This window comes from Ceratosolen solmsi, unplaced genomic scaffold, assembly GCF_000503995.2.
Source record: "Ceratosolen solmsi marchali unplaced genomic scaffold, CerSol_1.0 scaffold56, whole genome shotgun sequence".
Taxonomy (NCBI): Eukaryota; Metazoa; Arthropoda; class Insecta; order Hymenoptera; family Agaonidae; genus Ceratosolen; species Ceratosolen solmsi.
In genome coordinates, this window is record NW_011948425.1 from 2970462 (window position 1) to 2995956 (window position 25495).

Here is a 25495-nt window from a genome sequence, read left to right on the forward strand (position 1 = left end):
CCCGAACCAACACTTCCTACCAAAGCAACCAATTGCCCTTCTTGGATCTGTAAGTTGATGTTTCGTAATACAGGCTTCTCTATTTGCTCCGAGTCCCATGAAAAGTTACCGTTTTCTACGATTAGCGGATTCACTGAAACGTAACATACCATTTAAAATTGTAATAATTTTGTATAATTACTCTAACGTTGCAACATTAAAATAAAAATTACTTTTACCTTCAGATTGATCATGTTGCACATTGTTGGGATCTAATTCTTCAGAGTTCATGAATTTGTTGATACGTTTTACAGAAACTGATGCCTTTAATAAATAATTCGTATAAATAATAATTTAGTTTCCATAAACATACATTTTTATTTACCCTATAAGTGCAATATATTGTAAACTTACTTGAACTACGTTGCTAATCATCATTGGTAACATGGATAACGGAAATCTTAAAATATTAAACAAACTAAGAGAAACAAATGCCGTTGAACTATCCAATACATTCTTTTCATCGATCAAAACGAACGTTGCAAATGATACTAACGACACCTATGAAATAAAGTAAATTAATTACATAATTCTTTTATGCAACAGGATTATAATTAGTAATTTTCTTACCAAAAAAGGAGCACACGACCATATAAAGCTTGTTCCGGCATTAAGATATGCAGCATCTTTAAGTACTTTAATTTCTTTATTTCTTATCTTTAGGATTTGTTCTTCGAACGAAGGCTCCCAAGCGTATAATTTCAAAACTTTAATTCCACTTAATACTTCATTCATCAGTTTCACTCTCTCATCCTTATTTTTCATTTGTTTTATTTGTAAATTTCTCACTTTACCAGCGAGCAATGCATTAACGGGAATTAAAATTATCATTACAGCTAAGCCAGATAAAACAGACGGTCCTAAGATGTCCCACAAAAAGTACAATGCCAAAGCAATTTGAAGAGGGGCAGACCAAATCATATTTATGTAAGCAGTCACATCCATAAATCTCTGAGCATCTACCGACATTAGATTTACAATTTCTCCAACCGTAGACTCTTTTCTAGCAGCGTTTGACATTCTCAATGCTTTTCTGTAAACTGCTGCTATGAGTGCCGTTCGCATACGTAAGCCAACTAAGAACATGCGGTGAAAGTATTGAGATAAGACGAGAGTTTGAATTACAGCTGTTAGAAGGAGTAAAACTGCATAGAGATGGCCCTTCCACATTGGCTCATCCGGATGAGATGTAAAATCAATGAGGAGTCTGTCGAATAAACAAGCATTTATCAATATTAATACACATAAGAGAATGTTACTCATTATTTTTTAAATCACGAATAAACGTTAAGCTTTCAAAAATATAATGCAAGGAGATGAATTGATTTTAAGTAATTAAAGATCGCCGAATCGATTAAAGTGACTGACTTTATACTAAATATCGTAACATTCCTAATTATTTTATCCTTAAATTGACATTGAAACAAGAACAACTGTTATCGAAACAACAACTTATAATAATATACAAATTTTATATCTATTGACTAGATTGTATTATTAAATATACATGAAACTAAATTTCATTTAATCGAATTTTTCCGATTCGAATATTTCTGAATCGAATAATCATGTGTCGAAATTTATTATTTAATATTAAATAATACTTTTTGCTATTGATTTATTAAATATACAGCTCATAATCTTTAAATATAATATACACGCATAATGGCATAAAATTAATTTGAGCGCTTTAAAAATTAAATACATAATTTTGGTTGCTTACTTTAAAATTTGAGGGCTGATAAATGTCATGATATCTTGTATGATTTTAAGCATAGCACCGAACAGAAATATCGGTCCAAAAGCCTTACATAAGGGTAGTAAAACTGATGCGATTTTCTTTTTTTTACCATTGTTAAAATCAACTTGACCCGATGATTTTCTGAACATGGCCTTAGCTCCTTGTGTGCTAGAAAAATTTTCTTTACATTTAAAACGCAATATTAGCAATTCCACTTAAATAAAATAATAATTTTATTAATCTCTTAATATTACTTACGATTGATCCAAAATTGTCTTGATAGCAAATAAATACATTATACATATTACAAATGCTAAGTTATAAATAATAGTGAATTATTTTTCACTATCAAATATACTTATAGATAAAAACATGGCATCTACTAAAATTTTGTAAATTATTATATTTCTATGAAATATCGAGCAAAATTTTTTTTTATTAACATTCACTTCTACTAGTACGGCTCATTAATGTTTCAAAATGAATTTATAGTATTTTAATTATACAAAGTAAGTGAACGCCATGTTTATTGAGCGATAGGTGTCAAAACTTACTTATCAACTTGTCTCAGACTTTTAATCCAATATTTGTCAAATTGAGGTACGATTTCTCTAGCCATATCGACAGGATTCATAGACCATAAGTCAGAAGTTTCTAAAGGATGTTTGAATCCTCTCCATGCTAACGAGTCAAACCATCCAAAAGTGAGGCGAGATGGAAAGGAGGCACTCTGTTCTGGACACGGTTTATCTACCTATTAATTCAAATTTTAGAGATAAACTTTGAATCGGTTCTATTTTAAGATTTGAACGAGTAAAATCCTTTATTACAATGAAAATAATGGGACGAATATGATTATTTTTAAATAAAACTCATATACTCTTCATATATAGATACTCACGGGTGGATATTTCGAGAATTTTGGCTCTGCATCTACAAAAAAATTTAGTACGAACAATACTACCACTATTGGAAAATACATCATATATGATACAAATTCGTACATTGACTCGATCTAAAAAATATTGTTTTTATATAATTCAACCGATGACAGTAAGAAAATAGTTACTAATTGTATGCTCACCTCGTTGTAAGTTTTTCTTAACAGACTTCTATACTGAATTATTCCACATAAGCTAAGGAGGAACCAGAATATCCATAACAATCCTGAAGTTCTCATACCGTATACCTTATTATAAAATAGTAATATAAGGGCTAAAAGCTGTAAATCAAGAAAAAATTTTAAGTATATCATAATACCTTTCGATTATAATACGATATTAATCACTGTCATGATAAGTTACGTAGATAAGATTTGTTACAAAACCAATAAAACTTGAAATCTTTTCATAAACACGGAAGCAAGATAAGACAAATACTTTTAAGTGCGGGTGTAATAAAGAGATTACTTACAAATGTAACAATCTTGATGCAAGGTGTAGAATAATCCACGCTATAAACTGGCACATCTGACAAGCTATTTCTTATTGCTTTTCCCAAATCCAGAAGCGTTAACAATATTAATACTACCGTAAGTATGAATTTTCCAATGAACAACCATGTGTACGGAATATTTTTTCTTTTGCTGTTAAGGAGGTAGTAAGCCTCTAACGATGAAAATGTCCATAAGAATATGCATGGTGTCCAAACAAGAACAGTTTTTTGAAAACATGGTGTCAAATCCGGATTCTCCGTATTCCATGACAAGTTTTTATCCTAAATAAAGTATATATATATATATATATATATATATATGTTTATTTAAAACTTATTTATCAGCCAATATTGATAAAGGCGTTCAATAACTCATATGAAATAAAAAAAGAATGAAAATATCTCTCTAGAAACAGCACAGATATAGATAAGCTTCCCAACTTTTTTACTCTTAACTATGTGGCAAGTAATTTAGGTTAATTGTGTTCAATCATAACCATAACATTCAACGCACAATACTGATCAATCTTCCAGCAAAGATTAAAATCTCATGACAATCGAAATTTTTTTATATTATTTTTAATATGTAAGCACGAGATACAACCTTGTAATTAGGAACTTTTTTTATCTACATAACGTACGGCTAATTTAATGTATATAAAATACCTTAAACAAATTGATGACCCAGATAATAAAATATTTACTTGAAAAATTTAACAAACGCATAGAGTCAATTAAAATTTAAACGAATGATTCCTTAATACGTCTATGCCTATTAATCCAGAAACTCTTATTAAAAAATTTGATCTCACTGTTTGAGTAATGTTTGTCAATGTTAAAATAGATCGAAATAAAACGTGACATACAATAAAGTCTTCGTTCATTTGGTCACAAAGACTTAATAATAACCGCAATGTCGGAAAAAAGTTTGTGAGGTTTTTAAATCCAACCACAACCCAATAGGGCTATTTTTTTTTAATTTCTTAATTTTTTAGAAAATTTAAAAATAATTTACCACAAAAGCATTAACAGCGAAACTCTATTCAATCAAATGAAGCTTCACGTACTGCAATTAGAAATATCTTTCACGCAAAGACTTTGCAAATACAATAGATAATGAAAAACTATCCGCTCACTTTTCACAGAGGCAATTGACAAGGCTTTTAATTTTCCAACATCGTTTCGCTACATTCCGGCTCTTTCAGCAATGTGAAATAAACTTGTTTTTTTTTTCTTTTTTTTTTTCGAACTTTTAACGAGTAATTAGGGGGGGGGGTGAAGCAGCCGTGCGCGCCGAAGCATAATAATTGCAAACACGACCATTTAAATCAGGACAAGGCGACGAGGATCTACGGCACTCGCAATGACCGCAGAGGACAAGTTTAGACAGAAGAAGGAAAAGAGACGGGTGATTCGGGAAAATTGATACAAGATCTAGAAAACAGCGGCTCGGCGCTGGCACGCGTGTTTCAGTACCGAGTCAAGCACCACCACCTCGTCTCCGCTCACTCACCCAAAACTTAGAGCCGCAAAATTGGTCCATCGTGTGATTCTCCATCTTGACACATTTATTATTTTGCGCATCTACCCTCTCGTCCGCAAATCAAGCACTGCAGCAGGCTCGTCTCCGTCGCCGTCAATTCGCCCGAACTCCGACCCGACTTTCCGACGTCGCTCTCGCTCGTATGATCCGACTCTGCGCGTCTCGCGTGTGCGCGAAAGACCGCCGCGGAGAGATGAAAATCGACACGGACGTCACACTCCCTCCCTCTCGCCCTCGCGCGCTCGCTCTCTCTCTCTCTCTCTCTCTCTCTTTCTTTCTTTTACACACACACGCGCGCACACACACTGTCTCTCTCTCTCTCTCTATATATATATATATATATATATATATATATATATATATATATATCGATATCAATCCCTATCTATCTCACTAGCGCATACACAACACACAGAGGCACACTCTCGCTCCGTCTTCCTTTCAATCTCGCCGTTCTTTTTTACTCGTGTGGCGTCACTTTTTTCAATCACTCCATACAAACAGGCGCGCGCGCACCCCCTTCTCATTCTCGGCCTCCCTACCTCCCTGCCGCAATCGCAACTCTACAAGCGCACTCACTCACTCTCGGAGGGGGAGGAGACGGGCGCAAGCACGAGCAAACGATTCTTATGCTCGCCGCCTCCTCTGGACACACCGTATATTCCCATGTAACGCGCTAACTATGAAACCGATGAGGTCGTCGTCGTCGTCGTCGTCTCTCGCTACCCCCGACCGGAGATTTCAGGCTTGAATCGTGTTCGAGCCTGGTGAGGTACGGACAGGTGGACAAACTCGTAGGATCGGCACCTGTGAAAGCCGTCGGCCCGTGTCGAGCTGTCGACGACGGTTTTGCGCAACACGCACACCGTTAATAAAAGAGGTAGGGACCGGACGATGTAGATACACTCCGGAACGTGTGCCTACTAATAAAGAATGTTGCTGTGTGGAGCTTCACACACGCCACACATGAGTCAGGAATAAGCATTATTTAAGCGTGTGTGCATGGCGATAGTGTAGCGTGAAAAAGGAGTGGAAAGCATTGCTAGGAATTTGCTCGGCGGGTGGGGTAAAACGTAAGTCCGCGCGCCGTTCTTTCGTTTGAAACTGTTGTTCCTGCTTGCATTTGTTTTTCCCTTCACTTTTTTCATTGATCGACATTGCTTTATTGCTATGTAATCGAGCGTAGCCGACAATTGCCGACTAACTCGCCGGTAATTTGTTAGTTAATTTTTGGGCTAAAGGCGCCTTTGTGTTATGCTTGCATCGAGTCATTGCAAGTGGCCACGGCGAGATCGCAACTAGCGTTTCCAGATAAAAAAAAAAGAGTCACAAGATTTGAGGGGCGAGAGACGGAGAGAGAGAGAGAGAGAGAGAGAGAGAGAGAGAGAGCACGATATGTGCATAATACGAGTAATTTTTTCTTTTTGCTTAAATACTGAAAACGATATTGCATAGTGATTGCGAGCTTGTCCTTCTCCACACTTGCTGTTTACCATGTATAATGTACAAGATAATAAGACATATTATTGTACGGCAAACCGGACACACTTTATTGCTGCTTTGCTGAAACATCGACAATCGCATTTACGTTCACGAATCATCGATAAACTGTATTCAAAGATATAATATTTCCTAACAAACGCACATTTACTATTTACTAAACTGTTTATTTTTACTAAATTGTTTATTATACAAAATACAAAATCACAATGCTGTTGGAATTAATTGTCATTAATTTTGGTTATGCATGAAAAATAAGTCATTGTTGAATCGTGCTTTCCCAAAGTTTACAAATGTATTACACAAGAATGGAAAAATTTCGTCGAACTATTTATAAATAAATTTTCCGAGTATTGTTAAGCTATGAAAACACAATCCACCTTTCATTTTGTGTCATTTAAATGAGTTAATAATGACAGCGTAACGATCTTATATATACACACACGTGCACACATATATGATTAATACGAATAGTTGAAATAATAAAAATATTTTAGAAATGATCGAGCTCGTATTGCCCTACTGGATCAGATACTTTAAAGATTAAAAAAAAAAGTATTAGATAATTTCCCTTTCAAATTATATTAAAATAATTTTTTCTAATTATTATTATTATCCATTGTTCTTTCATGATTGTTTTTTTTTTCTTCTCTTTTCTTTTCCACGATAAATATCCTAAATCATAATGCTATTTAGCGCGCAACTTTCATATTACTTAAAAATAAATTCATCTTTGTACAGAAAATGTTCCATTAATGCAATATCTTTAATCTTAAATTCATACATTATATATTTTGCAATTTAGTATAACATATAAAAATTGTTTAAAGTACAGCTTTCCAAGCTTAGATCGTTAAATCATCAGATGTTTTTGTACGTAATAATGCCGTGTAATAGTAATGACGACATTTGTAGTTTAGATAATTCTATAAAAATTATAGAGGTGAATGCAAAATTTATATGAATGCTGGTGTTTGGCTCAAACATAGAAATTTTATATCAATATTGTCATACTAATAAATTTCGTTATTATCACCTGACCTAGAATAATAACTATAAACCTTTATACTCTAATCGTAAAAAACTTGGTAAATATTTGAATAGTCGCTCGAAGTAAAGTCGAGTGTAAATTGTAAATATCTGGACAAAAATACATTTTAATTGAAAACAAAAAAATCAATACAAATGCTTTAATTGCAAAACACGTTTAAATTGTCGTAATATTAAATTAATTAAATACTTAGAAACGTTTTTTTTTTTTTTTTTTTTTTTTTACACTTTCACGCTGTAAACATAATCTCTTAAAATTTCATTCAACATTAATTACCGTGTCTTCGCAAATATCGCCTCTAACATTACCATTTAATAATACGAATAATATAAATAAAATTATGATTTATCATTAAAATTCTTTTCACTCATATTAAATACAACTTATCATATGTAAATAACTTTGCAATTATTTTCGTGGCCTCTGTAAAAGTAATCGAAAAGACCAATAATATTGAGGTACATTATTCGAAGGCGATATAAATCAATTGATTTATTTTATTATATTATATAAAAACGAATGAAATTGAATTTAACGATATATGTACGTAGAAAACGAACGAGTGCGAGATAACATCGTTGAGAAGAATTGAAAAAAATCGAAAATAACGTCTCCTCCTCACCTTCACCGTCCTTTCATTAATTGCTATTTTCATTTAAAACAGCTTATTAATATAAGTAGCACGTAAACTTGAATTATATAAGCATCTCTTTTAATGAATAAGCAAATATAACATTAATAATAAACTTTGGTTATTTTAAAACTTTATATCCTATGATAATTAATATCATAACGTTTAAGACCGTAAGTACAGCCATTGATTATCAAACGGAGAAAATAAACCATTTTTACTCTACACACATTTAATAGACTGTCAAACTTTTTTTTTCAAATAGAATCAATAAAGAATATACAAAGATGGGCGATTAGATATTTCACAGATTAAAGCCTTTATATACTAGGTAAATTATAAATTGAACGGCCAATCGATTTGAAACCTAGATTTCGAATATTTTTAATCTCGTACTCGCTAACACTTATATTTCGATAATTTCTTTTATTCTTAATGTTTCTTTTTTTCTTTTCATTTGTCCTTTTCAGATTCAAAAACAAGAAAATATTAATATAACGATACATTGGCATTTCCAATTTATAATGCCATAGATGATAAATGACATTCGCATTGAACAATGATTATCGCTTTCTACAGAAGCTAAGAAAAACAATAATTTATTAGGTAACTTTATCATTCCTTCGATCGCACGACCATTCGCTATTCCCATAGGCTTGCACATTTATTCGCCAAGTTCATCTATAACAGTCGGATAAAACGCTAAATGGTAAATGGTTTGAGATGAACGTCAGATAGCAAAGAATCGCGACAAATTTATTCACGACTCCTCTCGCTCTTATGAATTATTAATTTACGATTTGTAAAATCATCCCAATCTCCCATGTTTAATTGCGCCGTAATTAGAGGCCTCGAGCACCAATTACCATGTAAAATCTTAAATAAAGGCTCGAACAAAGGCCCCCCGCCCCTCCAACCGCTCATTAAACGGCTTGAACAACAATAAGGCAAAAGACGACGGCGAAGAAAAGAAGAAAGAAACACCCTAACCGGCCGATGCACCAATGGCAATTGCATTCTGTTTTATCCTCCCGAGGGCTCGCTCACTGTCCTTTCCAACACATCGACTCGCGCAATAAACACACGATGCATACCATACAACACATCGTCGTCACGGGCAAGTTTCGTCAAGCGAGCAAACGTCCATGGAAGCGCGCTTACGAGCCAGCCGCATCAACGGGGGGAACCCACGGAGCTCGAAGGTAAACAACGGAGATCAAAAATCGTCGCTACTCCGACTCTTTTCTACCCACGCGGTGCGCGCGAGCCAACATTTCCCAGGGCCGACGAGAGAGGTCGCAGTTGGTCCTCGGCTAGGCTAGGCCAGGGCAAACCGTACGATGTTCGTCGTCTACGGCGCGACCTCGAGCATTGTCCTCCGCGGGCTCGTTCGCACCTGCTCGGACCCCGTGAACGTAATAGATGAAAAGTCACTAGGAGTCTCGAAGGGTTCTTGGGGGAATCACGGGAGCGCGAGCATAGGGTTGGCGGCAGCGGGTTAAATCGCACGTAAAGACGAGCTCGAGGAGAACGCGAGAAGCGAGGTGGTTCCTCTGGCTCGAGCCGCCACGACCGGTGACCCCGTCGCCCTCGTGAGCTCGGTCGGTAGGGTCGGTGAGTACGGTGTATGATGCATGCAACAGCCGCGGCCGCGTGTACCCACCCGTGGCGCTTGTTTACGCGGCGGCGGCACAACGTCCTATCGGCCGCACTGTGCCCCGTGTGCGTGCGCGCGCGCGCGCTCGCGCGCACAAAGCCGCTGAGCGAGCGAGACGTAGAAGAGCCGTAGCTGCGCGTTTTCATGGGGAAAGGAAAGGAAAGGAATGGGACGATGCGGTGGGATGGGGTCGGCCGAGCGGCGTGGAGGGTGGTGGTAGCGGTAGCTCGGGTCGTGTGTTCCTCGTGTGATGGTGGCGGTGGTGGTGGTGTAGATGTCGGCGTCGGTGTCGGTGTCGGTGGCGGTGACGGTGGTGGTGACGGTGGTGGTGACGGTGGCGGTGGCGGTGGCGGTGGCGGTGGCGGTGGCGGTGCTGGCGGCGGCGGCGGCGGCGACGAGAGCGCGATGTTAGGTTGTTGTGCGCAGTGCTCGAAGGCTGTAGCAGGAGCGAAGCTGAGCGTAGCCGAGTAACGAGCGGCGTAGCGCGTCGAGTGTAGACACGAGTGGAGTACGGAGTGGCAGTGGCTTGTGGCCGTAGTGGCCCAGCCCAGAGGCCCCAGTCAGTCTGTGGCATTCCTTGTTGCAGTCGGGTCACGTAACGAGTAGCCGAGCTCCTGCGAGCCGCTCCGTCCGCGTCGTCAAGTTAGCGCTCGATTTGGCCGTTTAAAGGGGGAAGATAGGACGCCGCGACCAGGACGGCATCGCTGAGAGTTCGGAGGAAGGGCCGCGCGCCGCCTCTGGCCCTCGTCCCGAGTGCTTTTCTCTCATTTCGTCCTCTCGTGGGGCGAGCGAGGGAGGAGGAATAGGAGGAGGAGGAGGTGGTGTTGGTGGCGGTGAAGAGGGAGGAAGAGTGACAAGGGCTTGGGAAGGGTTGGAGTTACGAGCTTACGCTGACAGGGTGGTGGCAAGTGGCGAGAGGACGAACGAACGGAGATCCTTTTGATCGCGTTAGTGTGACTCTGGCGGGCGTCGCGCCAGCGCGCCTCCATATATACCTTCTTTCCTGCAGCTCTAAACATCTTGGAGAGGAATAATCAAAGGTAAGATTTCTACCATCGTTTCCTCCTCTTTCTCCTCTTTATCCTAATCCCCCCCCCCACCTATTGCGTTAATGCCTCATCCAGCTCGGTTCGCTTTTCCGTAAAGTGGATAGTCTTATTTCGATTAAATGTGGAGTTGTTGGTTATTGGGAGATTGGAGCATGGATGAGGAGAGGAGAGGAGAGGAGAGGAGAGGAGAGAGAGAGAGAGTGAAAGAAAGAGAGAGAGAGAGAGAGGCCAGTAGTACTGGGAGAGGCTCGTCATTGTGGCGACGTTCGAAGACACGAAAAATTGTTCAGGTGAGTCCCTCTCTCTCTCTCCCTCTCTCTCTCTCTCTCTCTCTCTCTCTCTCTCTCTCTCTCTCTTTCGCTCGACTCTTTCGCAACTTCTCTCCGAGTCAGTGGTTGTCACTACACTATACCACTACCACTACCACTACCACTACCACTACCACTACCACTACCACTACCACTACCGCTACCATTACCATTACCACTACCACAACAACAACACTACTACTATTACCACTATGAATACTACTGTTACTATCAACTACCACTACTTGTATTCCTAATACTACTAATACATGTAATACTAATACTATCACTATTACCAAACTACTAGAGATACTACTGTTACTACTGCTGCTACTACTATTACTACTACTACAAATACAACATGTAACGTTGCCACAACCACTACCAGTTCACGGGCGTGTATATTATATACATACCAGTTAAAGAGCGGAGAGTGAATATAGGAAAGAAAGGTGAAAACGCGGGTCGACGTTGGCTATGGTATACATGACTCGAGACGACATGGCCGTATGCTAAAACGTTTCGTTCATTTTTCTCCTTTTGTCGTGCCGAAGAGAGAGAGAGAGAGAGAGAGAGAGAGAGAGAGAGAGAGAGCGAGGGTACGCGCGAGACGCGAGACGGGAGAAGCAGAGTCGACGATGACGTTCCCGCGCGTGTATACGCGCAGCCTTATCTTTTACACCGGCTGATAAAGATATTGCGAAAGCAAAGAGGACTGTCGGCTAACTTTTCATTTATCGATAAGTAGACGGATTTTTTATGTACGCCTTCTTTTATTTCGGCGATTGCATGTGAACGTGCCGTACCGCCCGAGATGCCATATGTAATGATAAAGATGCATCGTCCCTGGCTACGAGGTCTTATTTCCGAATTGACGGGAGATTTTAGCGAGGCTGGTTGATAATGCTATAATGCTTATTGAACGAGGGATCGACCGCGACAATAGTTTCATAAAGCCTATTTATTTTTGTTTAATCGGCCATTCATTGCAGAGCCGCTAGATAGGATGAAAAAAATAATCAAGTGCACTGGCTGAACTGGTTTGCTCGTTTCGTCAATTTATCTTCTTCGATGGTTGCGCGTAGTGGCAAACGATCGTTATCGGCCAATTATAACTCTCTCCAGCCAAGCTGATTATAATATTTAAAAGAAAAATGTCTTACTTGCGCCAATTGCAACTACTTGCTTGCAATTCCTTAATTGATATGAAATTAAGTGTTTGAGCATCGATAGCCAATGAATTTTTTAAAAACCAAATGTTTTTCTAAGCTATAACTAAACTATTATTATATCGAACGCGTTGCGTAAGGAGTATTGTAAAAGTAGTAGTGCCGAGTTAAATTCTAACTGAATTCGGTTATTCGAACGATAATGATTAAACCTTTAATCGTAATTTCTACATTATTTCAACATCACGGGAGAGCGCGCACGCGTACGCAAACGCATTTTTACATAATTTATTAAACAATTACTTGCGCGAGCTGTATATACCTTTGTAATGCTTAAATGAAATGTTTGAACAATCTTTCGACTTTTATTAAAATTAAAATTAAATTACGCTTGAATCGTAAGTTCGGACAGTCGGCCAATTTTTCTCTCGACAAAGTTCTCCGCTACATTCGTACTATTCGCCATTACTGAGGGGTTAGTTCATTTTGAACACACACACACACACACACACACACACACACACACACAGAGAGAGAGAGAGAGAGAGAGAGAGAGAAGAGTGAATAAGAATTTCCAGACCATTCTCGCTCATTTACGAATTCGGGATTTCCGGAGAGAGTGTTCGAGTGGCGGGCAGCACCAGGTCGAATATTTTCCAATTATTTTTATGCGTCTTTGTGTTTAGTCTGTGTAAACAATGTGGAGTACGTCGAAAGTAAAGGCCTTGAAATAGATTACAAAGCGTGCAATAGGAGGTGAGAAAAATTTTTTCTCACCTCTCATTTTCTTGTTTAGCTCCTTATTGTCAGTCCTTAATGTCGGGAATCGTTCCATTTTATGAGATATTAGAGGCGAAAAAGTTGTAACTCAAGCCCGTTTTTAGTTTTTATAGATACAAATATACGATGGCATATGAATCAGAGTAATTGTTGAATTGATAAATATTAATTAATTTTTTAATTAAGTCATTTATTAAGTTTCTTTCTTTTTTTTTGTTTTTTGTTTTTTGTTTTTTGTTTTTTGTTTTTTTGTTTTTTTTTTTTAAGTACGCATTTTCTTTTAAGATTAAGTAAGGTGTTTGTTGAGTAATAAATTGCCTACGAGGAATATATGTTTAAAATGGGTTTATTAAATACGTATGCGATCGATTAAATTCTAAATCTATGGATCAATTTAAATTAGTTTAGATATGCATGTCTGTAGTAAGGTCAGAATCGATAATTGTTAGTTCTTTATTATTTGTGAAATAGACTTATTCCTTGGATAAAGAGTACTTTGGTCCAGGCAGTAATTCTTTACAAATAACAATTTGTTCCTTTGGCCATTTATTGTGCACTGCATGACTATTTATTATTATATATTTGTGGATGCCGCCTAATACATCAATTTCAACGACACCATCATTATAATGGTATTCTTGACAAATGTCAAAGTCTTATCCGTGAGCCCATTAGATTATAAATTCCCTAATGATTCTTATTAGCAGTCCAATCGTAATGAAAAAAAAAAAATAAATAAATAAAAAAAAAAAATCTTCATCATTTTGTTTAGGAACTTATCAAAATATGCCACGTACGTCTTTTATGCACCTCGCAATACGAATATTTTAATCTTAAAAATTTGTTTGACGAGTACAAAACAAATTAAGTGTAAATAAAATTTCGTTTTATAATGTTACTGCTTACAATGTTCGACAATAACAACTTGAATTACACATTGCAAATTTATATAAGCTTATACATTTTCATTTAACCTTTAGTTTTTCTAGGATTTTATTTTTATTATTCGCAAATGTAGAAAAAAAAATTTTTCACCCTGCCTTATTACTTATACAATAGTAATTTCCTATCGTATCATTTTAATCTAATAGTTAAAATTTTATTCCATTATATTGCACAGTTTCTTAATTATTAATGATGAATTAATTATATAGATAATGAGATAGTAAATTAATGAAAATATTTTGATGAAATGGGCTGAAAACTACAAAAATTCATCATACATTTATTTGAATTTTTTTTTTTTTTAAGAATTACAACATCTAATGTACGTTATCTAAAATATCATCGATTGATTCATAGATTATATAATAAATTGCATTTTCGTGTACAACAATTATAGTCAAGTAGATAAATAAATAAATTGAAATCGATAATAATGTAAAGCTATTATCGTTTTAAATATAATATCATTTACTCACTAATTGTTGGAATAAAATATGGAATTTTAAATAAAAATTCTTTACGGAATATTACAATGTGTGAGTGCGTGTACATTAAATGCAATTTTTAATATGCAGGTCAGTAAATAGCCATTAATAAATCAGACGTGTACTCGGTAAGTTTTATAAAAGAAGCAAAGGTGGAATTGATAAAATTTCTCTTATGAAATGAAAAAAAACAAATATGCGTTTCAATCGTTTACTTCTACTACATTATCCTTTATTATTCTTATTAAAAATTGAAAATGTAATACAAATTGTAATTACCGTAATCAAACCATACTGCTACACATTCTAGTGAAACAATTGTTTTAACGTAGAATCAGCACAATGTATCATCAATACAAGAATAAATATTATACTCGATGAAACTTTAATTGCCTTCTGGCATTGATAAATATGAAATTTAACACAACAATTTCGCAACAAATTATCACATACAAAAATGCACGAGGCAGCAATTTATCGACAGTATCGTGTGCTCTCATAACCAATGAGTTTTCTCCTTCGCTAAAAAAGTAGTGGGCGATCTCTCGTGTACGTATGCGTATGCACGTATATACGCTTGCACATGACCATCATAAAAAAAAAAATCAAAAAAAAAAATAAGAATTCGGCACGCGTACTCGTCTCCACTTACAATGTGCGTGGGTCGCAATTAAAGGCGAGCGATGCTTTAGAGTGAGTGAATGAGCGCGACATAGAGCAAAAGAGGGAGGAAGAAAGCAAGAGTGAGGGAGGGAGAGCCTTTGTGCACCCTAAAAACATTTTTTTCTAAGAGAGCGTGCAGTGTGAAAAACAGCGGTAGCAATGACAGCTGTGGGAGAGTGCGAGAGAGTGAGATGGATAGAGAGAGAGAGAGAGAGTGTGTGTGTGTGTGTGTGAGAGAGAGAGAAGTTGCTGGATCTTATGTCTGGATCTGTTGACTAGCTACTGTCTCTATCTCTCTCTATGTGCGTGTGCGTCTCTCTCTCTCTCTCTCTCTCTCTCTCTCTCTCGTTCTCGCTCTCGCTCTTTCCCACTCTCACATTCACTCTCTTACTCTGCTTCTTTGTCGTTAGGGAGAGAAAGAGAGGACTTGGCCATAGACAGATGCGTCGATGCGCGACGCCACGATTCCCCAGCATCCTCTCTCCTTCGATTGCATTTGTTTGACGATCTGCTTTATATTTATATGCAGTACATGTTAAATTTTCAATTCTTACCTTTTGCTCCATTGTTTTTGCTATTTTTAAAATGTATTGCTTGATGATTTGTTTTAAATAACGTAATCTATAAAAATTTAAACTTTTACTAGAAACAGTTCATTTTGTAAATGCTTTCCGCCTTTCTGATAATCTTATGGAAATTTTATATTTTATTTTTGAAAAGCAGTGCAAATTATAGACTATGAATTACAATTATCATCAATGTATGTATCATATGTCATAATAATGCGATGAAATGTGTATATAAAGGCTTGCGATTATTTCGGAAATAATAGAGACTCAATGTAATCCTTAAAAAAATGTAATCGCGATTATTCGTATAATAAAATTAGTCTTCAATGTCGGTATAGAACACGTAGTATTTTGCTTGGAGGTACGGGACAGGAATACATTATGACGAATTTGTCCTTATTGAAGGAGTATTCAATTATTTATAAATTTTCGCTGATATTTCAGAAATATATTTAAAATATATCGCATAACTTAAATAATAAGGCTCGTAATTTATAGTACATTATTCTATAATCTTTATTATTTGTTTGAAAATTTCTTTATTTTCTAAACGATTAACTTTATTTTTCCTGTAAACATTAAAATTGTTTTAAAGAGACGAAAGCTTTTTGTCGAAAAAGTGATATAATACTTAACTCTTTCTTTTCGGCATTTATTATCACATCGTTAATTACGAGAATTCATACATTACCCCCGTGTCATACTGCTCCCTTTCCTTTTCTCTTTTCTCTTTTTTTTTCTCTTTTATGTCATGAATGTTCTCATGGGAAGTAGGCAGTCAAATGCTACCACTGGGATTTTGTCACCTCTCATAAAAGGCTTATAAATGAATTTAACGTACTTTATATTCACAGTCGACCAAATTGTCCCGAGAATCAAAAGATTTCTTATATTTCTTTGAGAAGATAAAAAATTCACATACACGTACGCCCTTACACACGTATTCACAAGCGCGCCCAAACACTACACACGCACACACAGCTTTTACGGCAGAAATTAAAAGCTCATTATTATATATAATATTATTGTCATCGGAGTAAATGACTTTTATGCGGTCGATCGATAACGGCACAGAATTTTTTTTTGCATATATGTCTTTATCTATGTTGATGTGTACAGGTTGAGGTGTACAAAACACAGTTATGCATGGTATATGGTAACGTTATTAAATCTAATGCATAATTAAAACAGACAAACAAAAATACGTTTTTAATGAACGTGAGCGAGAAACACGAAGCTAATGTATTAAGCGATCGGCTTTTGCTATTCGTGTCGTGAATTTATCATCCAATGCTCGCACCAATATAAATTACAACGTATGCATTCCTTAAAAAACATCGGCGTGAATTACGCAACGGCAGCGGAGGTTCGAGCTCGAGCTGCTCAACAAGCTCATACGACTCGGAAGAGAAAGTTCAGGGTGCACATAATAACTACTCCTTGGTCAATCTAGGAACGTGATTTTCATTCCGTGCCGTGCTTCGATTGCTCCGGTCGACCTTCGTATTTAGCGAATTAAGCGATTGTGCGTCAAAGCGGGAATGCTGGGATGGCACATGTGCAATGACGCCCCCCCCCCGTCCACAAAGTCGTTGGCGCAGCCGTGACGGAATCTCAGTCAATCTCGCTCCTTACGAATAGATCGTCTTTTTGGGTTTTATTACGTCTGCGGGACGTATTTTGGCATTAATCTTGAGGGATGCTGGGATTACTGAGGGAAACATTGAGTGTCGCGGCATACCGATATAGCCAGCTGGTCAGAGCGGAGCCGCTTTCTTTTCATATAAGCAACATTTGTCGGGGAGATGGCGATATGTTTACTCGTCTTTTATGGATTACGCATGTGCAAACGTACGGTAGAAAATTAAGGAAGAGTGCGATGACGCAACGAGGTACAGGCTTGGTGACGACGAAAAAAGACGCAATCAAAGATTTATTTCGAGGAGGTTGAGTAAGAGCTTTGTTCAACATTAGATAATACCGTGGTCATTATGTTATGAAAAAAATTTAAAATAATGTCCGCGTTTATTCAGTGATTATTGATATTTTTCTTCATTGTCATGGCTTCTCTCGTAATACTCGCAACTCTCATGAGAAGATTTTGTTTGTTTGTGTAGAATTATTAACGCGTCCATAGTTTTTCCCCTACTAGCACAATCGCTATATGATGCTGTAATATTTCGTGTATTGAATTACTTTAAAACAGGTTAAATATTTTTCAACTATTCGAATTTACAATTTCCCTTTAAAGTCATTAAGATTTCAAATAAAAATGATTTATTGTGTATAAATAATGTCGGTCTCATAGGTCTCAGTCAATAATACGATATTAACACATATTCGCTTTAAATGAGCTTTAAATTATAATTTAATATAATAACCATTTCAAAGAAAGAAAGAGAAAACATGAATAAATTCATTTGCTTTCAAGTGTACACTTTTTTGCTACGTTTTGACAATAAAATTATTGTATTAAATTACAACATATATTTATGTTTTATGTCTATTTGCCAATACTATTTAACATTGTTCAGTATTATATCGGTATTATGTGCAAAAAATACATTTTTTGCAAATTTGCGTAAATTATCATCTATTATCCGCATCACTTAAACAAGCTAATATGAAAAGAGTAACTTAAGAGAGACAGACCATAATACAAGTGTAATTCAAATGATATCACGGGCTAATAAAGTTAAAATATTGGAGCTCAGAATTTAACCTCAATTACTACTTACGACCCTCGTACAATCGGTGCAATCATTCACATTGTTCGAGTACTTTATACATTCGTTTCCATCTCACACCAACACGATATTGTAGCAACGATTAAGCAAAACACCGTAAAAGTGAAAAAGTATAATTGAAGGTTACGTTTAAGTCTCGTAACTACAAAGCAAAAACGTTCAATTATTGTGCAAATCTTTAGTGGAATTTTGTCTTTTTTTGACAATTTTAATATTTATCCGTGTTTTCGTTTTCTTTTATTTTTATTTATTTATTTATTTATTTTTTTTTTTTTTTTTTTTTTTGTGAGAATGGCTGTGATGCCTCGCCAACTTTCTTCTTCTTTTGTAATTAAGAAAATTGTTATTACTTATCAGATATCCGAATGAAACTAGGCTACAGATGAGCATTTTCTTTTCTTAACCCTCCCCCAACCCCCTCCCCTCTCCCATCATATATTTCGCGTAAGAGAGTAAACCGTCATTCTTCTTCAAGGGCTTTGTAAAAACGATAATTTTTTTTTCTTTTTAATATACTTTGTAAAGACCACGATATGGCATTATTGTTTTGCGACGATTCGTCGTTTCAACAAGTAGCGGTTGGAAATAAATTCTTGTATTGAAATGAAAAATATTTTTAATAAAATGTACGAGTAGTTAATGCGCACGCAAACATCAATTGTTATTACGTTGGGAGCAAATGAGCTTATACTATACTATTGCAATTAGTTACTTGGCTATTAAATTACGTCCTTTAAGATTCAAGTGACTTTGATTGAGAAATAAGTTTCAGCAAATGTGAATAATATAGATCAATGAAATTGTGGATTAATAATAGTGTATGCTCGTTGAATTTTAACGGACTATCTATCTATAAACTATTATTCATTTATCAAGACTAGCATCATACGATATATATAATAAAAAAAAATCCTGCTTAATTTATCCATAACTTACCTTCATTAATCTATCTTATAAGCACGAAGAACTTTTGAAATTGACATTAACAACTCGAACATTGGGGCAAGTGTACATATTCAAGGCTAACTTCTTCGCCCATAAAACATGTTCAATATACACATTGGAAACGTACTATTAGTATCCACGTAAGGAAGTTTAATTTTACCATCGATCAATGCCTCGTGAGCCCGAATCACATAAGTCAATCATAAGTCAAGCCCAAAGAACATAGGAGAAAAAGAAGAAATTAGAGAATAGCCGAGCTGCTAAGTGGAGGAGCAGCGTTTGCAATAAGGTGTGGTCGTTACCCACGCGCGAGCACGCACGCACGCACGCACGCACGCACGCACGCACACTCACTACAGACGCGAGCTCTCTTCGCGACGAAGGTGCCACTGCATGACCGAAGCTAGTCGTCGTCATCGACGTCGTTGTTGTCACAATGAACTTGAAGCGGCTTAGCCACACAAACCCAACTGGCCGTGTACGTATGTGCGCAAGTAGGCGGCGCAATACGTACAAGTCCGTAACTGTGTTTTGTACGGTATAAGCGGGACGGTGCTGCGGCTGTGTGTTTCCTTCTTTTCCCTCGCTCGGAAAGGCGATGCGTCATTTTTGAACTATGACACGAGCACGCGCGCCCACCACTGCGATTTCTATTTTTTTTTTCTTCCTTTTATTTTATAATTCGTCTTCGAGTGTACGCGAACGACGGGCTTTTGTGTGTATGTGCGCATAGCATTTTTCTTCGCTCCACCGACAGACATTATATACGTGTAGCTAGTGATTATGTATGGTAATTTTTAGATTAACGGGACTCGATCGTTCCGAATTAGCACGACGCGTCCATTCGGTTTCAAGCAATTTCCATTGATTTAAATTGCAAGTAGTTTCGCTTTTTAAATATTCTAACATAAGGATAATTCACTTGACTTCATTTCCACGCAATTTATTCGCTACCATTGCATTGAACACGTCGTAATTTGAAATAATCGTGCATTAATTTCAATTTATTTGAGTATAGATCCATCACAAATTGTTGCAAATTCTTTTCGACAAACGATTGTAAATCTAATTGAATATGGCCAAATGAAGATGTATCCCAAACAATATGAGCATCGATATCAATTTATTAGCTAGCAATTTTGGAAAATTTTAATTAAACAATTTGTATTTGTATACGTTCATTATTGTGCTTTAATACCAGGGGCGTTTAACACTATGTTATCTTTTATTTGTTAATATTAATGTTGTCGCTGGCAATGGTAGTGGTGCCTATACGATTATTTACTATTATTACAATCGTGATAGAAATTTTGAAAATTCAACATTCGTTCCTTCAACTAATTATCGTTTTGTTTTAATTTTCGTAAAATTTATTCAAACACCAGCTATATTATTGAGGCCTATGATTTAAAATTCTTGACGTCACTCCACCTAAGGAGAGTTGAGATCGACTCGAGACGGACTTACGTCTATAATCGGATAGATCGGAAAATAAAATAAACGCAAAAAGAGTGTAGTTTACGTGTGTATGTAGCACAAGAGTACGGAAGTGCATGGTAAGATCAAGAATTGAGAGTCCTGTGTATAATTGGGACTAGTTGTTTTTTAATTTTCTTGATATAGGGAGTTGGTAGATTGCTTGTTTGTATTAGTGTAGGAGCTATCGTAAAGAAATGAGGTCGAATCTTTGCCAAATTCTTTCACGCGTATAGTCGCTTTCTTTTCTTAGAGTTAGTTTTTACTATTTTCTGCTCCTAGTTACTGCGTGTCGAGCTGATTCTCTGCAAGTAACGATGTCATACATTTAATCGAATAACGAAATCTATTGTATTTAGGTTTAATAATATTTACTTATCAATTTTGAGATGCGTATTATTTATTTAAAAATATTTTCAATATACTACTTTTATTTATTATAAAAATAAGAAAGAAACTCACTTAGCGTAGATTCTTAATGTTTAGAGAAAAAAAAACTAACACTAATATAATATAATAATACACATTAATAATTAAGCAATATTTCGCTTTTTAATTTAATATACTACGAATTATTAGCTTTTTAAATATATTCGTTTTATTGTCTGATAGTTGGCGATACCAGAACGTAAATTTTATAAATCTTCTTCTATTGGCCGAGAATTGTATTTTTGTTATTCGTAACTATTTGTCTTATTAGTATTGTGTGGTACGATAGTTCATCAAAACTTTTATTACTTACAACATTTGACATAAAATAGATGAATCTATATTTACAATATTGGTTATTACTTATTATTTAATTTGACATTGAATTGCAATTATTATTAAAGATGAACATAATTATTTTATGAAGTCCTTACTGATCCAACAGTATTACGTTCAAACAGATTTACGTATTTTTGTTTTAAAGAAACCAATGGTTTTTCTTATCGTAGTCTAATATTGCTCCAACAATCCAGTGCTTTACAATTCGTTTCTTAAGTGATTAAACAAAATTACTACTCCATAAAATAATTATTCGAGTTTTTAAGATTTTTTAAGATTTTTTGTTTGAATATTTAATTTAATGAAAAGTTCATTAAGATTTTTTCAGAGTTATAGTAATTTGTAGAGCCAAGCGGTACGTGAAAGTACAGTAAGTCAAAGCTATCCATCTCTTGATCTTTTAATTTTCTTAATGTCTACTAAGTCGAGACCTAAACCTATTTCTCTCATTTAAAATACACTTTTCAAATACGTTTAATTTAAAAAAAAAAAAGAAAAAAAAAAGAAAAAGGAAAACACCTTTCATTATAGTTTTATCCAGGAAAAATGCTTGATCGAATATTTAAATGAATTTTAAATTTAACTTTGGCTCACTTCTAAAGATTATAGTATACCCATGTCTTTGCTTGCTTCCCGTCTTGCTACTTATTAATATTAAAATCGAACGTTTGTTTGTCTTTAAAAAATACGTAAATGGATAAATAAAATTAAAGTTCCTTGTCTATAGTAGTGAGGACTTATTAAAAAAAAAATGTTAATATAATAAAGGAGTAAAGTTTCAAATATATAATAATCATTGCGGCTATACATACACCTTCTCGTTGAAGTTGTACCGTATAAATAACATTGTAAGAGTACGTCTTATCAGCAAACTCGATAACCTTAATACCGTACTATATTGCAATACACACGAATCTGTATCGCGGAGAAAAAATATTTAGAATATATTAAAAATTCCACTTTATACATCTTTTCATTGACTTCGTGTATGCTTAATAGAAAAGCTTATTCTACCCATTTCATCGTTTATAATTCCATGCCCTAGCCTCATCTTGAACTACACGAACTTACACAAATTCTGATTCTTTAATCCATTTGGTTTTAACCTTGATACATGTGAAAATGTATCATCATTTTTCTACGATAAATATTAAGACTAATTTGACTAAATTGCGCCAGGAATAAAAGAACAAAGAAAAAAGAAAAAACATCGATTCCCATTGTACGACATTTGAGCTCCAAAATTCATTTAGGTCTTGTAGCTATGGATTGCGCAAATACGAATCAGCGGAAGTCGCAGGCGCGTGCTATGAGCCACGCGTGCGAATCGTGGGAAAAAAAAACCGAAAATGGAGGCGTGGTCATTGTCGCGTGTCCGAAGCATTGCATACGCCTAATGCAGGCTTTGCACAATGAGGCATAAGAATGGGTTCGGAGTAGCCGTGATGAAGCAAGGAAGATAGCGATGAATGGATAATACGCGAGGGGAGATATTAGAATTGAGCTGCGTATGTGTGTGTATACGAATGATAGCGAGAGCGCGCTTTTGATAATTATCGAACCCTTTAAGCTATACGATAAGTTAAGAAAATAAAGAGGCTCCTTTCAATCATTTCGATATAAAGTATGTCGCATTCATTTCCTTCGGCTATCGATATTATCAAGTGTGATTTGTTACTTTTTAGGCATAACTAGGCTCCTTAAATACCGTATACATCATATGGCTCAAAATAGCCGATGACATACAAAATCTCTACATTCCATTAGTACAAGCTTTTATATTAGCTTTTAATGAATTTTCAACTTTATTATATATTCTTATTTTTGCTTAATAACGCTAATACAATTTTGTAAATTAATTCATATCGTTTACATGATAAAAATAGAAACCCACATGACATAATCGAGTATAATGCCTACACCGAGATTAGTACTTTCATTCTATAAAGACAGAAGCATCAGTCAAACGAAGTGAATTATAATAAGATAAAATATAAAACAACATGTATGATAATTATATATTTCAAAGTAATTGACAGATCCACATTGGAATATTCAGGGAATTTAAATTAAACGTTGAATATAATAAATTTTAATAGTTACGTGTTTATTGCAATTGCATTTACTACAATGGCTTTAGAAATAAAAATTTATTTTAATTCTAAATTAAATAAATATATGCGGAATATGGTCTTTATTATATAAAGACATGAGAACGAGTTAATAAACAATTGGAATAAATGAAGAAATTAGAGGTAAAATTTATTTTAAACAAGATTAGTGTATCGATTGTGGTTATTATTTTCAGGAGAATAAAAACTTCTTGAAAAACAAATGAAAAGAAATAGTCCTTTATTGTATTGTATTTTTATATATTTACAACGTCATATATAAATAGCGTTTGGTTTATATGCACATGGACACAAAAGTTGCTTACATTTAGTGATTTAGAAAAAGGATTATTAGCCCAACAACATTTTACTAAATATTAATATTACGTGAATTTTTAGAATTAAATAAATGAAAATTTTTTTTTTTTTTGAAGCGCTAGAATAACAAAGTGCCAAAAAACGTAGAATAAAATGTAAAAGCCTCGTAGTTAAGTAAAAACTGTGAATGTTATTAAATCAAATCGAGCAAGATGACAGATAATCCTGTAGTTAAATTGGGAAATAAAGAATGGCATACAGAGTAACAGGCGTTTCAGAAAATCAAGACAAACAAAGACAGTTAATATATAAATAGAGTTAAAATAAAAATACAACAGGAATAACTGTACGGTAAATTTTTAATACAAAGTAAAAATACTTGTTCTATTTATGAAAAAATTTATATCCAAATATCTAACCTAAATACAACGATAGTAATTAGTTGCTGTTAAGTTATTTATTCACTTTTTATTTGCCAATAAAAATTTAATGGTGAAACCCGTATAAAGTGTTAGAATGTAGAATATTAATTTTTTTCTGAATATCTTATAAGAAATATCTTATAAGTAATGTATGAAATTTATTGTGAATAATTTTCAATTCAAATTATATTAAAATAAAATAAAGTAGTTGTAATGATGGTTAGAAAAGTTTCTGATAAAATGCTAAATATTTGAAAAGTCGAAAACTTTACGAAAAAGTTAGATTATTCATAAAATTAACGAAACAACGAAACATTCTTCACGTATTCACATCTTCGACAAATTGTTCAAACGAGATTCATTTCAATTTGTATGAAATAAAAGTTATGAAACGATCTTGACATAAGCGCTGAAAAAAAAAACAAACAAATTCTTAATTAATATATTAACGATGTACAGAAATATAATAATATATATTATAATGTAGATATACTTTTCATGTTTTGCATTGCTTTTTTTTTTCTTCTTATTAATATCTGTATTGTTAATATATTAACTTAGATGGCTCGGTAGAATGATGTGTAGTTTCATTAAACCTCATAAAGCATTGAGTTAAAGCAAATTTGATTTTGATGATGAATTAATTTACTAGAAAATAAAAAATTGTTTGATCTTGTTTATTAAGCCATGAATTGTGATGCAATGTATCTGAATTATGATGTAAGAAAATTGCCGAGAATATATGTAAAAATGACAAATAAAGCAAAACAATTTTATTTCAAACGTACGCAACAATAGAATTACAAATAATTGTGTTAAAAAAAGCACCAAAACAAAAAAGAAAACAACAAAAAAGTTTATCTGTTGAAAAACAAGCCATTTTCACAATTATTTAAAAAAATGTTTTTTATAGTCTCATTTCAATTCTTTCAATATAAATAATCTATTGTCAAATTATATTTACTTGGTAAAGAAAGTAAAGAAGTTAATTGAGTATGCTATTCTCGAAAAAGGAGTCGATATTGAGCAGAGAGTTAATTCATCTTATTTTCTTTGTTCCTTTCATTCGTTTCATTTTTCCTTACACGCGCGTCCCTTTATAGTTTTTTTTTTTGTTTTTGTACCTAAGTTTGAGCTGGACAAT

At 34.8% G+C, this 25495-nt stretch overlaps 2 protein-coding genes across 4 annotated transcripts in view; one reads left to right on the forward strand and one right to left on the reverse strand.

The window, feature by feature from the left end:
• The window catches only part of LOC105363013 (multidrug resistance-associated protein 1-like), a 26101-nt gene extending 21126 nt beyond the window's left edge, over nucleotides 1–4975 (reverse strand). Inside the window, 10 exon segments of the mRNA XM_011500582.1 lie at nucleotides 1–133; nucleotides 219–303; nucleotides 394–540; nucleotides 610–1246; nucleotides 1763–1948; nucleotides 2335–2534; nucleotides 2682–2795; nucleotides 2865–3002; nucleotides 3194–3496; nucleotides 4728–4975. The exon segment at nucleotides 1–133 is cut by the window's left edge and continues 10 nt beyond it. Of these exon segments, the coding sequence (XP_011498884.1) occupies nucleotides 1–133; nucleotides 219–303; nucleotides 394–540; nucleotides 610–1246; nucleotides 1763–1948; nucleotides 2335–2534; nucleotides 2682–2795; nucleotides 2865–3002; nucleotides 3194–3496; nucleotides 4728–4772 (1988 nt within the window). The 5' untranslated portion in view covers nucleotides 4773–4975.
• A 5027-nt stretch (nucleotides 4976–10002) lies between these two features.
• Nucleotides 10003–25495, forward strand: part of cora (erythrocyte membrane protein band 4.1 like coracle) — a 53518-nt gene continuing 38025 nt past the window's right edge. For all 3 annotated transcript variants that reach the window (XM_011500308.1, XM_011500306.1, XM_011500307.1), the window contains exon 1: nucleotides 10003–10636. The gene's annotated coding sequence lies outside the window, so the exon portion shown is untranslated. The remainder of the gene's footprint in view (nucleotides 10637–25495) is intronic.